Source organism: Trachemys scripta, chromosome 1, assembly GCF_013100865.1.
Source record: "Trachemys scripta elegans isolate TJP31775 chromosome 1, CAS_Tse_1.0, whole genome shotgun sequence".
Taxonomy (NCBI): Eukaryota; Metazoa; Chordata; order Testudines; family Emydidae; genus Trachemys; species Trachemys scripta.
Window position 1 is genome coordinate 44954278 of NC_048298.1, and position 13969 is coordinate 44968246.

A 13969-nucleotide genomic window follows, 5' to 3' on the forward strand; every position below is an offset into this window, starting at 1 on the left:
CTCCTGGAATTGACTCCTCCTCATCCATTATTGGGAGTGGACTACATCCACCCTGATTGAATTGGCCCTGTAAACACCGGTTCTCCACTTGTGAAGTAACTCCCTGCTCTCCATGTGTCAGTATATAATGCCTGCATCTGTAACTTTCACTCTATGCATCTGAAGAAGTGAGGTTTTTACCCACGAAAGCTTATGCCCAAATAAATCTGTTAGTCTTTAAGGTGCCACCAGACTCCTTGTTGTTTTTACTGAAAGGTGTAGTGTGTGAAGAGGACTTTTTTGCAGATTTTTTTTCTGCATAGAAGAGCCTCACTGTGTCTCCTGGAGTTCAGAAGAAGTTTACAAATAGGACAGGGGATGAATACAATAGAAATATTTTTGAGAGATTGCTGCTACCACATTCATGCCTTAACATAAAACAAGGGGATGTTTTGGTGAACACCAGCCCAGCCCAAAAAGTTGCCTTTTTATGTATCTTACTGTTATGGTAAACAAGCTGTTGTCATAGAGGTTGTATCAATATTTTTAAGAGTTTTGAAGGTGGCGGTATTGTTACTTTTACTGGTTTCACAAGGTTCTTGTGCAATAAGAATACATACCTTTCAAGGAGACATGCTGGTCTGATGTAGAAGAGAGCAGAATTACCATAAAGTCACTGGTGGATGGGGAGAAATATACACCTCTTCAAGTACATTATGTTTCTAGATGACCACAAGTCATCAATGTTGCAGAGGGACTATATGTTGTAGATGGTTAATTCCTAGCTTTTTGGCTCTTAAGGGCTAGCTTCAGAATGGGGGTGGCTGAACTGACTTGTTAAAAATAACAAACTGGCAAATCTTTATCCCCAACACCAACCATTCCCATCCTTTATAACAAACAACTGAATGCAAATGAACCAAGATTTGGTGACCTAGAAATCTAGTCAGGACCCACCTGTTTCCCACGCTCCTGCTGAAATGGTTTTAACTGATCAAAGGGTTGGAGAAAGTGGGACTAGGTTATGTTGCTCACAGGCTTTATTTAATAAGATACTATTGGTGTAATTGTTGTTTAGGTGCCTAGGATGTTGTTGTTAAAGTCGGATGTTTTAAAATCATGTAGTGCACATGGTTCAAGGTAGATGCAATTAACACAGTTTTAAATTAATCAGTTAAAGAGTCTGATAACTTCCCTACCTCCTTTTCACTCTTCTAAGTTTCTAGTCAGAGGTGAAAAGGCTGGAAATTGCATGAGCAAACATACTCTTTTAGGAGTTTTCAGCCTACTTTGTCATCTTCAAAAATTTATTCCCAGTATGAACTGCCCACTTCACCTTGAATGGTCTCTTACAACTTGTATTAACTCCTTCATGCTAAACAATCTGTTTCACCTTGTATTGAGCTGGGACACTCTGACTACTGTTCCCAGACCTGAAGAAGAGCTCTGTGTAAGCTCAAAAGCTTGTTTCTCTCACCAACAGAAGTTGGTCCAGTAAAAAATATTACTTCTCCCACCTTGTCTCTCAAAAAGTTTAGGTAGTTGTGAGTGAACATTGCGTCAAACATTCTACTCCCCTTAAAAAACCCCACAAGTGACCCTAAATAAATAAATTAAAAATAACAATTACTCTGAAACAAATCAACCTTTAAAAGAGGTAAATTAATGGAAGTCAAAAACAAAACCCCTACTGCGGTCTTCAGTGTTTATGTAGCAAAAAGGAAGAAGTGCCAAACACTCCAGGAAGTTCACTAGGGCCTTCACAATTGCTATTAATTTTTTTGGAAGTTGCTTGGATGCCCCACCGATGGGTGGCAGTATAGCTTCCTAAAATAGACTGAGCATTAAGCATTGGATAACCCCTGGTCCTTGCAAAACAAATCCAATCCTTTTTGACATTCTCCCCTCACTACTTCAAATCTATCTGGCTTTGGTTTTTAAAGTCCCACGTGAAATTATTTGCTGTCCCCATATATAATTCCAGTGGACTTTTGATCTCAGAATCACCACACAAATTTGTCTCTGTAGTGAAAAAGTGTGACTGTTACTGGCAGAGCTGTGAGTGGAGGTTTTTGGTGTATCTGCCTTGCAGCCACAATTCAAAAACAAACTAGTAAACAATAAAACAAGACAATTCTTCAGACAAGTAGTAATAATAATAATAAACAATCATAATAAAAACAAGCTGCTTTCTATACTTACCAGACTGTCCACATCTATGCTTGAGTTTACTGCCCATTGTAAGGTGCCCATGATATTCATGGCTAAAGTTAGAACAATGCCAGCTTTGCTTTGCCCTTCACCTGCAGGCGGGGGGAAAAAACTGTCTATAAATATGATTACATGCAAATAAAAAGCCAATGGCTAGAAGAGAAAATGGGTATGTATATCTTAAAATGTGAATGTCCAGTAAAAGTGTGTGTGGTTTTTTTTTTTCTGCTGCTGCTGCTGCTGTTCAAAGAGGAAGCATGTTTTAGCAATTAAAGCAAAGGACTGGGAGTTGGGATTCTGAGTTCTACTCCTGACATTGATACTAGGCTTGCTGTTTGTCAGAAGCTGGGAATGGGCGGCAGGGGATGGGATCACTTGATGATTACCTGTTCTGTTCATTCCCTCTGGGTCACCTGGCATTGGCCACTGTCAGAAGACAGGATACTGGGCTAGACGGACCTTTGGTCTGACCCAGTATGGCCATTCTTATATTCTTATGGATCTGCTCTTGTTTTGATGGATGTTAATGGGGAATTTTAGCACTGAATTAAATTGGGAACAGGTTCAGGCCCTATGTGACCTTAATTACTTGCCCTCAAGTTTTTCATTCTAGACTCTATGAATCTATAAAATGCCTCATCTGTCAAATCTAGATGTCAAAAGAATTAATTATGGAGAGGTTTGTGACTAGAGTTCCATTTTAATGCTACCACCACCAAGATAATTCAATCTGCTTAGTCCACAGGCTGAAGATTGGGTTTTCATCTGTTGGCCAAATTTAGAACGAATTTTTCTTACTATTTACTGAGAGTTGGTGGTATGACTTTTTGTGGATTGCTTGTTTGATTGCCTTTAATATCAATAGGGTTTAGCTGCCTCTCAGCAAATTCACAGAGACTGTCATGAGTACTATAATCCCTCCATGGTTCTGTTTTGAATCTGACATGCCATTGTATACAGGGCTTAAGATGTCAAATTGGATAAAAGTTTTTGGTTATACTACAGCTACCTTCCTCTGGTTTATCCATTGCTTCAAAAAACAACCTCCTGTACATTTTTGTATAGACTCCTTCCCTTTATCAAAGTAATTATAAATCTGAAGAATAAAAAGGAACATGGTCCTTTTGAAATCTGACCACTTTCAGAAAACAAATTCAAAGTAGTTTCAGGTACTGCACCTGCCATTCTGTCTGCCTGCCCATATCTATATATATATACACATAATCAAACTTTCATATTTATTAAAATTGTGTTTGTTTTCCTGAGTAATATGAACTTGACTATATACAAAGTGCTTACACAAGATAAACAAACAAGGGGGAAGAGTGAAGATTGCTTCCCCATGATTTTTCCCTGTAACTTTTCAGTTAGTCCCTTGAAATATTAGTTTCAAGTAAAGTGGGTAAACATTTTCAGACAGTGATTCTTTTTTAAGTTGATAATGTCATTTTAAAGGTGTAAAAGGAGGTAGAACATTATGATACAAATTTGTGTAACTTCTAAGAGAAAAACAGATAAAATGAAAAAAAAAAATCTGGGCAGATGAAATTTGGATATCTGAACTCTGCCTTTGCTGAATGTATTAATGCAGCTAAATTAGCACAATGTTGTTGAATTTGAGAATTAAATTATTCAAATACACAACTGCAAAACTTCATCCAAATCCAAATGTGTTGTCTGAAATCCAGCTGCACACTAATGATTATAGATGGTGCAAAGTGGTGGTCTGGGGTTAACTCCACCTTAATGACGTTTGTTGTCTTGGAGTTGATGATCATAAAGTGCTTTGAGCTCCTTAGCTGAAAAGGGCGATGTTTAAGTGCAAAGTATAGTTTGTGCCAAACTATCTGAAAATAGTCTGCTGTAGACTTCTGCAGAACGCTGCCACATTAGTGCAAAAATGATTCTTCTAAATTCCTTCTCTCCTGAGTTTGTGTCAAGCTTCTAGTAATCACAGTGCTAGAAAACTGTACATGTAATATACAATACTTGGCAGAAGAACTTCAAATAAATGTACAAAGGAGAGACTTCCTGTCTGACACAGCTCATAACCTTGGCACTCCCCATTCTGGATAGTCTGGATCAATTTAAAACTCTATATCTAGAAGAATATTTAATTAATGTTTTTAGTCTCTAATGTTTTGTTTTTCTCAATTTTAAAATATAACAAATACTGAAATATAATGGTACAGGTAGCTGAGGGCCTATCTTGCTGTCATTTGACGTCAGTGGAAGTATTGCCATTGACCCCAATAAGAATGGGATTAGGCATCAAACATTTCATATCTTGTGTTGTCCTAGAGAAAAAAATGTGGCCACATACTGTGGATAACATTTTGCTAATTTAGGTCAGAGTGTAACACTTTTTGCAGTATAGCATCACAATGAAATTGTCCATGTACTTTGGTCACCTTTAAAGTTAACATCTTCCAAGAATTACTGTGCAATGGTATCTGTAATATCAGGGTTTTCCCTTATTTTCAGAATAGGAAATGCCACCTGATTTTGCATCTCACAGGTGGCATTCTGCACCCCATAAGACAGGACCCTAACTGTGATATCTCTTACTGTTACCACTATTGTGGGAACAGCTGCTGGTAAATCTTGACTCTTTAATGGTAACCTCTGTGTAAATGATTATAGTCAAAGAAATTAAATGGACTGACGGTGTTGATTTTCCCTCTCCCAATATTTATTAATGTTATTTTGAAAGCATTTGGACAAGTAAAAATCAAGCAACAATTGCCTTGCAAATTATTGGGTTCTTACAAATGTGTTAATTAGCACAATGTGGATGTTATTAACTAAATGAGAAATCCAGCTAAATACTCAATCAATTCTATACTCAGTATTTAGGACCATTCTGTTTGTTATTTTTAAACTATACCTTTCATGAAAATTCTCAATACAAAATGCAGAATAGAGAACTGAGGAGTATTCTTGGAGTGAATGTAAGGCTATAGTTCTGTGGAAGGGCTCTGCAAATAGCCACCATAAGAGGCACGTATTTTTTCATGCCCTTTTTTATGTTAACTGTTTAAAAAAAATCACAGTTTCAACCTGGAGAAGGGTCTATCCCTTCTCTCCAATCCATGCACACATTTGGCTCCCATGCTAAAGTCCTGAAATCTATTGTGGCAAAGGATGCATTAGCATTCTAAGCACATCTTTTGTCTGAAAGCTGTTGCTGATTCAGTAGAATTAGAGCTGTGCAATGCAATTGTTTGGGAGTTTTTTTATGGTTTTCTCCCTAAAATCCGGTAAAACTCATGCTTTCATGTGCAATCTGCTTTGATTTTTCTGACTTGAATTCAAAGATCAATGTAAAATTTGGGAGAGGGGGACAAATGCACGTGAACAAGAACCAAAATATACATATAACAATAACAGCATATTACATATATTAAAAACTCATTAAAACTGCTGTGTTTTACACAGGGCTCAGTAATTTTAACATGCAAAGAGAGACCAAAGCAGACGGGGTTTGAGACATTCTGTTTCTGAAGAAATACATTATATTTAACTAAGATTTTTGCTATGGCTTCATTTAGATGTTCGCTTTCCATCTTGAACTGTACAGGTACTATGCTGGTCAACGGCCGCCAACTTCTATCCAACAGTGGGAGCATTTCAGCAATGAGTGAGATGGTGAGAGCATATACCATACATAGTTTTATAATTAGTTTAAGTTGTGAGCATTTCAGGGATTCTGGATGGCAGGTGCTAAACTGTACTCTGAGTAGATTGAGCACTAGGCTGAGAGTCAGGAAACATGGGTTCTGTTTCTGACTTGCTGGGTGACCTTATCCAGTTCACCGAATCTTTCTGTTTCTCATATGGGAACAGTAATGTTACCTAGTTATGCTAAAGGTATGAGCTCTACAGTTGAAGAGCACCATGTAAGTGTACATTTATTGGTATGGGGGTGCACAGTTGCATTAACATAGAGAATTTTTTTAATAGTTACAGTACTGAGTAGGACATTTTTGGTTCACTTTAACATGTTTTTTCCTCACTGGATATTACTTTCAAATTAACTCTTTCAGCCAATTCTGTAAAACATGAGATTTTAGATAATATTAATTACCTCATTTCTAGTTTAACTGATAACTCACAATATTTTGATAGAATAACAATAAATTTGCTATTTTAATGCTTTGTTTTCAGCCTATACAATCCTGCAATAGTTTCTAAATCTGGCCCCTAAAACAGAAGCAAAGCTTTCATTTTAATCTCTCAGTAAAGTTACTGTACCTGTAGTCACAATAGAGATGAATGTCACAGCAATGAAGAAGATGACAAAAATAAGCTCTATTCTCATCTGGAACCAGCGCAGTGTGGACAGGTATAGGAACCAGTTCGCTGTGTGTAAGTTCAGTGCTTTGTGAAATAAGGTTTCAAAATATGGCTGTCGCCCAAAAGCTCTTAGTGTCCATAGCCCCTTTAAGCTTGTAACAAGATGTGTGAAAATTGGACTCCGGGCTGCAAAATATTTAGATGAAAAACACTATAAACACTCATCCTTCAGTACCTTTCAGAACAGAAATGAGCAAAAAGCCCAACCCCACTCAACAATATAACTATCTTCATTTGTTTAAATTATATGTATCTTATTTTTCTTCCACAAATACCATCAACATACTCCTAGGACATGATATATGGTAACAGTGGTCTATAAATGTGATGAAATTCCATTCAATGTATAAGCTATGAGCGAACATTTTATTTGTTTGCAGCTAGTTTAATTACTTGTAGAAACCCCTGCTATTGTGAGATATCACATGGAGGAAACCCAACAAAAATTAATTCCTTAATGTTCTGAGAACTAAGCAAGGCAAGGTTTTTAACAAATAGAAAATGCCTCATCACCCTGAATTGCAGAGTACTGACAAACCTTTAATAGAAGTTTTGCAACACATCAAAAGTATAATGATCCCTTTGAAATTCACAATTCGGGCCTGTCTCTAACCAAAAGCAAAGGTAATCATCAATATCTGACATTCATGACTGAGATGCTAAGGAGTTGAAGGTCTGTCCTGAAGCCACAGCATTGTCTGAATAAATGATCAAGCAAACCCTTGCTTCTAAAATAGAGTTGTCATTACATGTTCTAAATATGTTTCCGCATAAAGAGCCTATCCCTGAGAAGTGCTGAGCACCGACAAAGCCAGATCTCAAATTTTCAAGTGCATCTAATCTTTTTAAAACACTATTTCAGGTCATTATTTATTTTCAGCTTCACTGGTGATGCCCAACTTTAAATCTGTTTTCTTCGTTACTCTTTGGCAGGAGGGAACTCCTTATTTGCTGGCTGAGTAATAGCATTGGCTTTCAGGGGAGATGAATGTTCTGCTCCTGCAGACAATGGAATCTTGTACCAGAGAAGGCAAAGAAAAGGTGAAAGGGTAAATTGCTTCTCCATTTATTTGTTGTGGGTTTCAGTACCTACAAATTTGGCTGCTTGTACAGTGACCCAAGAATCTGTTAATGCCAGCTAGCAAAGGGGCACACACAGGGTGCAAGGAGATTACAGGTGTCTCCTGAGTCTGGTATGAACATTCTAGTTCACCAAAGAGTATCATGTAAGGTCTCTAATAAAAGCTTATGTCATACTCATCTTCATAATCATTGCAAAATGTTTGTATGGATGATATTTAAGGAGTTATGTGTTTGTACCAGAAATGAGTGTCCTTAAAGTCTGTGTCACCAATAGAGGTGAAGAAACAAGTTTTCTCTAACACAAGAAATGTTTCTCTCTCCGTTTCTGATGTAACCTAATATAATAGATATTCCATTTACACACAAAGTCAAATATTAATGAAGAGATGTGAAATCAACAGGGGAGGGGCACACAGGGGGAAAAAACAAGCCACAGAGGGTTATCTTGAGTAAGGACAAGGACATTTGTGGGTATTTCTAGGAGGCAAGGCAGACACTCCTGTACTGTTTTACTGAGGGGACAAGCTATGAGAATGGCTTGTGTCCTGGGGGGAAAAGATCTCAACAATCCTTGCTGAAAAATGCTGACTTTGGGATAAGCTCGAATTATCAAGACAAGGAAATAATTTTAGTTTAGTCTAAGATTTAGGTTGTGTGTTATGGTTTTATTTGATATGTAACCAATTGTTTCCAATACCTTGTCTTGCTAACACTTTGAATCTCTGTTATTTAATAATAAACTTACTCTTGTTTTAACTATAAATATATTGATATGCTATGGCATAAATCAAAGTGTTGGCCCTGAGTTGAATCTAACAAGCTTGTGTGTTCTGTTCCTTTGGGGACAGCACATCTGGTATTTCTATGAGTAGCCAGTGACAGGGGGATACTTGGAAGGGTCTCAGGAGCTGGCGTGCATCTGTTATCTACCTACAGAACAAAGGCAAGGCTGGTGTAACCCAGATGAGAATACTTGCAGGGATAACAGGCTGGTTGTGATGAGGAGCTATTGCTCAGCTGTCGCAAGCAAGTTTCTCTAGCTCTGGAGGCAACAAGGTGACTCACGGCACTGGGTACCCCAAGAAGCATCACACATACCTTCAGATTCCAGTTGTTTCAGCTGCTGAGAAGTGTGGAGAAAATATGCCCTTAACATAATAAAGGCTCCTATCACAGGCACTGATGCCAGGAAGATGTAGGGCTGTAAAATTGAGACTACTATTATGGCGCCAGTCACAATCAGTATTAACTGTAGGATGAAAGAAAAAATAGTATTGATGAAATACATTTTCATTTTACAGATTAGAGATTGGTGATGAGTCACCCCTTGAGGCCTATGTACCATTCAACTTCATTACTTCAATCAAGTAAATCCGTGGCCTCTAGATACTGCAAGAGCTGCTTTGCAAAAAAGGTGATAACTTTCACCTCTAAATCACTGGTTGAATCCAGGCCCCCTCAGTAAGTGACTGAAAACTGTTGAGTTTTGAAATAGTAGTCTCAAATCATTTTCTAGCAGACAAATATTCATACCACCATAAAAACCTCCTGACAACTGGCAATCTTAGCAGAAGGTGAGGATTGAATGGCCATGGACACTGAATTAACTTTCACACTGGAAAGAAACTTGCACAGTTGCTGCTCTTGGTGTCTGTGACTATAAGAGAGGACTTCAGTTTCCAATGATCTCAGTCTGGTGTCTTTCACAAACACTATATTAACATACATTTTTCTAAGGAAAAATTTCCTATCCTTCACTTTTTTTTTTATTTTAGTATTCATTTTAAAAAATCGTCATCTGGAATCTAAGCAATGTAATAGGAGCACTAAGGTTTATGGACAAACACCTACTATAGCAGCTGCAATGGTAAACAATGAGATACTTCACTGTATTTTACATTTGTTTTAAGAGGTGAATCTTTGGGCTGATGCAGCATGGGTTATAATTTTGCAGGCTGTGTTGCACTGGTTTGTGGTAATGCAAGAGTGGGTTTGTGTTTGCTCGTCATTTCATAATGCAGAATGTAACAACCATTGTAACCTTAAGAGGATAAGAATCATTTATCTGAAATTCAGTCAAATTATGTAACTCCCAAATTAAAGACTCCACATGGAATCATAGTCCTGTGATGACCCTGCTTTAACACAGGTTCCTATCATTCTCTTGAATTCTGCAGAAGTTACAAATCTGTGCTACAGTGTCCTTACTGTTGCTGTGCCATTTTTGTATCTGATCTTGCCTGCATGAGTAATAGAAGTAGAAATGAGAGACACGCCTAGATCCTCAAAGGTATTTAGCTGCCTAACTCCCACTGGGAGTTGCTTTTCAGGATCTGAGCCACAGTCCCCAGAGGAAATGGCTTCATGGATAATAGTCGTTGAAGCAAATTGTTAATGGAAAATGGAAAACTAAGAAGAAAACTAAAAGGGGACTTTTAGGCATACAATGGGAAAAGTAATGTCCAAGAACAAACAGTGTGAAATCACGACTCTGCTCGGGATATCTTGTTTGCAGCCTCTGAGAGAGGAGCACCCTCTTAGTCTGAACATGTGTGCTTCCTGCCTAAAACATCCTAATGTATAAAATGGAGTTGTATATCTAAGTGGAACTTCCACAGTGAGCCATATCACACATAGCTTAATAAGTCCCCTTGTATTTTCATAAGTTCAATTCTTAATAGTGCAGATCTAGAAGTATAATTTTAAAAATGTACATGCATTCAAGTAGTTTTGTGAAGTCATTATAATGAATAACATTATACTAAAGCCTAATCCCTACTATGTTATATACATGTAAAGAGGTTTGCTATTTGAAATCCTAATACTGCTTATCTGGTTTGATCTTGGACTGACTGCTTCAGCAAGAGATATAAGTTATATTTCATAACTGACTCTTTAGTTATGAGAACCTCCTTTGAGTGCTCTGTGTGGGTGCTTCTTTTCCCTTCTAACTAGCCATTTCTTATCTAGAATATAAGCAGGGTTTCCCCTTCACAGACTGTAATTCAACCTCTCTTTAACCTATAATTTAAACTCAGAAAACAGAATTTCTGTCCCATGGAAAATTTCAAGGTTTCAAGAAAGTTTGTATCTCAATATGGGATGAAAAGTAAAAACCACATTTTTATGGGACAGAAATTCTGAAAAATTCTATTTCAGGAGAAATGGAATTTTTCTGCTTCCTGGCTGCCTGCCTGGAAAGCTCTTGTCAATTTCATTTTCTGCCTACAGTATATTGATTTTTATTTTTTCAAAATTGAAACTGTCCCATGGAAAACTGTTGATTTTTGTGAAAAGGGCATTTTCCACTGGAAAAGCATTCCGATGGAAATTTCCCAACCAGTTCTACTAGGTACATGAATTGAATTAACCAGAACATTTAAGACAGTAAACCGGTCTCCTTATCAAAATCGAAGCCTCGCCATTATACATCAGAACTTCAATGGCCTGAGCATGGACCCTTAGATTGCTTCTAAAGTCAAGTATCCAAAGTTGTAATACACAACTCCTGGGCTACATCAAAATCTGGCTGCATATTTCTCTCATTTCAATATAGTTTTTAATAGTGTTGCTTCTTGACTTGTCAAAATACTATAATTCAAGAAGTTTCATATATTCTTACTGAACATAAGACTTGCCATACTGGATCTGCCCAATGGTCTATCCGGTCCAGTATCCTGTCTCTGACAGTCCCTAGTACCAGTTGCTTCAGAGGAAGTAGCCTTGTAGTATGCAGTTATGGAACAACCTCGCCACAGGCAATGTTTCCACCAAATCCACAATAATTAGCAGATGGCTTGTGCCCTGAAGCATGAGGAATTTATATCCTTTCCAAAACTTTTTTTAAAAAGTATTTACTACCATAGCTCTAGAGATATTTATCCATCTAAATGTCCAATTGTTTCCTGAATCCTGCTAAGATCATGGCCTACAGCTAAATAGAAGGGGGGGGGGGAAATCTAAGAAGCTAAATGTATGTTGAATTCTAATTTTTTGCTTAGTTCTTTTTATTTAATATGATATGTTATCCATGCTGTGTGACTGCAGGGGAAGACTAAATAAACAAATATATCTAGGACTCTGATTTTACAAACCTGAATGAAGTCAAATATTGTAAGTGGCAGTAGGTCATCCAGTATGGCTGTATCTTTAGAGAATCTGTTAAGTATTCCACCTACAGATAGAAAAACAGAAATAAAGCAACAGGTAAAGGGCTCATTGTTACATGAATATGTTCTACAGATGTCAGCTTTAACTAACGCAATAGGTTTTCTGCATATGGAATATGTTAACTGAGATGATGTTTTTAAAGTTTTTGCGCTAAACTCAGCCTTGGTCTAAGTGCTATTCCATTTTTGTTAATGGAGTTACATCTGCTTACACCAGGACTGAATTTAGCCCTACAGCTTTTATTTTAGTTAGTGAAGTCCCAGGAAAATGCAGAATAGGCTAGTGCAATAGAAGATGCATGCTTAGATGGGATGGGGGAAGAGAGACAAAGGCAGACAGGCTGTACCACTCATGCAATAGATTTTACAATAGATATGGATAGTCTGTGCATTAGCATGGTATTTGATTTCAAAATATCAGCTTCCTGACTTCCAAGAAGACTTAATGTGCATAAAGATATCAGAAAGTAAGAAGAGAATTAGTAATAAGAAGGACTTATATGAAATGGAGACTCATTTTGGTGCATTTCTATTTACTAGTGTCTCCTGCTATCTACTCTTAAGTATAGTCTAGTAAATGAGGATAGGGCAGGAATTTCATACACAGATGACAGTGGCACTTACTGCATTAGTTATGTAACAAAATCTCCAGCAACTTTAGGGACAGATTTTGATACCCTTACTCATGCTGAGTAGCATCTTATTCCAGCTACTTCAGTGGGACTACCTTGAGTAAGGCATTACTAGTGTGAGTAAGGGTATCTGAATCTGACCTTCAGTGACTTACTGTAGAGCTGACTGTGTATCTTATACTAGGTTTCAGAGTAGCAGCCGTGTTAGTCTGTATCCGCAAAAAGAACAGGAGTACTTGTGGCACCTTAGAGACTAACAAATTTATTAGAGCATAAGCCCACGAAAGCTTATGCTCTAATAAATTTGTTAGTCTCTAAGGTGCCACAAGTACTCCTGTTCTTTTATCTTATACTACAGTTTTATCCAAAGTGAACTCAGCTCTTGTCTGTTTTTCTGTCTTTTTTACACTGTTATAAAACCTGAAGGAGATATTTCAAAACCAAAGCAGATATCTAAAATGTGTGGTACTTTAAATGCAGTCAAGATTTTCTACAAGATTCGTACATTACTTTTGACGTAGCAACATTTAAAATTGAACTGAGGTGGTAGAGAAAACAATGGTGCCCTTTAAACAGAATGAAGCACTCTTTAATTAAAATCAAAGGCATAAATCATTGTCAATCAGTTTCTATCTTGACTACCTGCTTTCAAAGAGTTGACGACTGACATAGGTGCCTGAAGAACTGCGTGCAGCATCTTCTGATGAAGACTTTTAGAAACTGTTATAAGAGTGTGCACCAGGGGTAAACCTCTGAAGAGTCCCAAGGCAAGCAGGGTATCTGCCACTCCCACGTAAATATAAAAGACATAGTAGTTGCTAGTGTCGGTGACAATCACTGTAGCGCTGTTGGACACATCAGAGCTGGCATTTTTTGGCTGTGTTATATTTGCCGCATTTGCAGCACTTCTATGAAATGCAATTTAAAAAAAATACAGTAAGTTCAAAAGCATCTTAGTTCCTTTTACTATCACTATTACACGAGTAGTATCTACAAGCTCCATTTGTCCTAAATCCATATGGGTGATTTTTCTTTCTTGAACATCAACCTGCATGTACAAAACACAACTAATTTGTGACTCCATAGGCTATTGAGCCTAAATTCTCATCCCTGTATTCAGCTAACAATGTGCTAAATGGCTTATTTATCACTTCTCAGATACATGAGTGCTTATCAAAAGCTACAGTATCTTCTAAAATCTGTTTCATGCACATGCACTGTAGATGATTTGATAAGGAAATAGGAACTAAGCCATTAATACACCTCTACCCCGATACAACGCGACCCGATATAACACGAATTCGGATATAACGCGGTAAAGCAGTGCTCCGGGGGGCGGAGCTGCGCACTCCGATGGATCAAAGCAAGTTCACTATAACGCGGTTTCACCTATAACGCAGTAAGATTTTTTGGCTCCCGAGGACAGCGTTATATCGAGGTAGAGGTGTATATGCTTAGGAGCCCTCTTCTTTGATTTCCCCTCTATATTATTATGAAAAACTGATTATATTGGTAATATCTTCTGAACAAGGTACCTTA

General features: G+C 37.5%; 1 protein-coding gene across 1 annotated transcript in view; it reads right to left on the reverse strand.

Moving 5' to 3' along the window:
• CFTR (CF transmembrane conductance regulator) overlaps positions 1 to 13969 on the reverse strand; it is a 132179-nt gene that overhangs the window by 45551 nt on the left and 72659 nt on the right. The window contains exons 17-21 of the mRNA XM_034757727.1: positions 13073 to 13338; positions 11724 to 11803; positions 8728 to 8878; positions 6445 to 6672; positions 2182 to 2282 (exon numbers count right to left, since the gene is read on the reverse strand). Coding sequence (XP_034613618.1) covers positions 2182 to 2282; positions 6445 to 6672; positions 8728 to 8878; positions 11724 to 11803; positions 13073 to 13338 — 826 coding nt within the window. The remainder of the gene's footprint in view (positions 1 to 2181; positions 2283 to 6444; positions 6673 to 8727; positions 8879 to 11723; positions 11804 to 13072; positions 13339 to 13969) is intronic.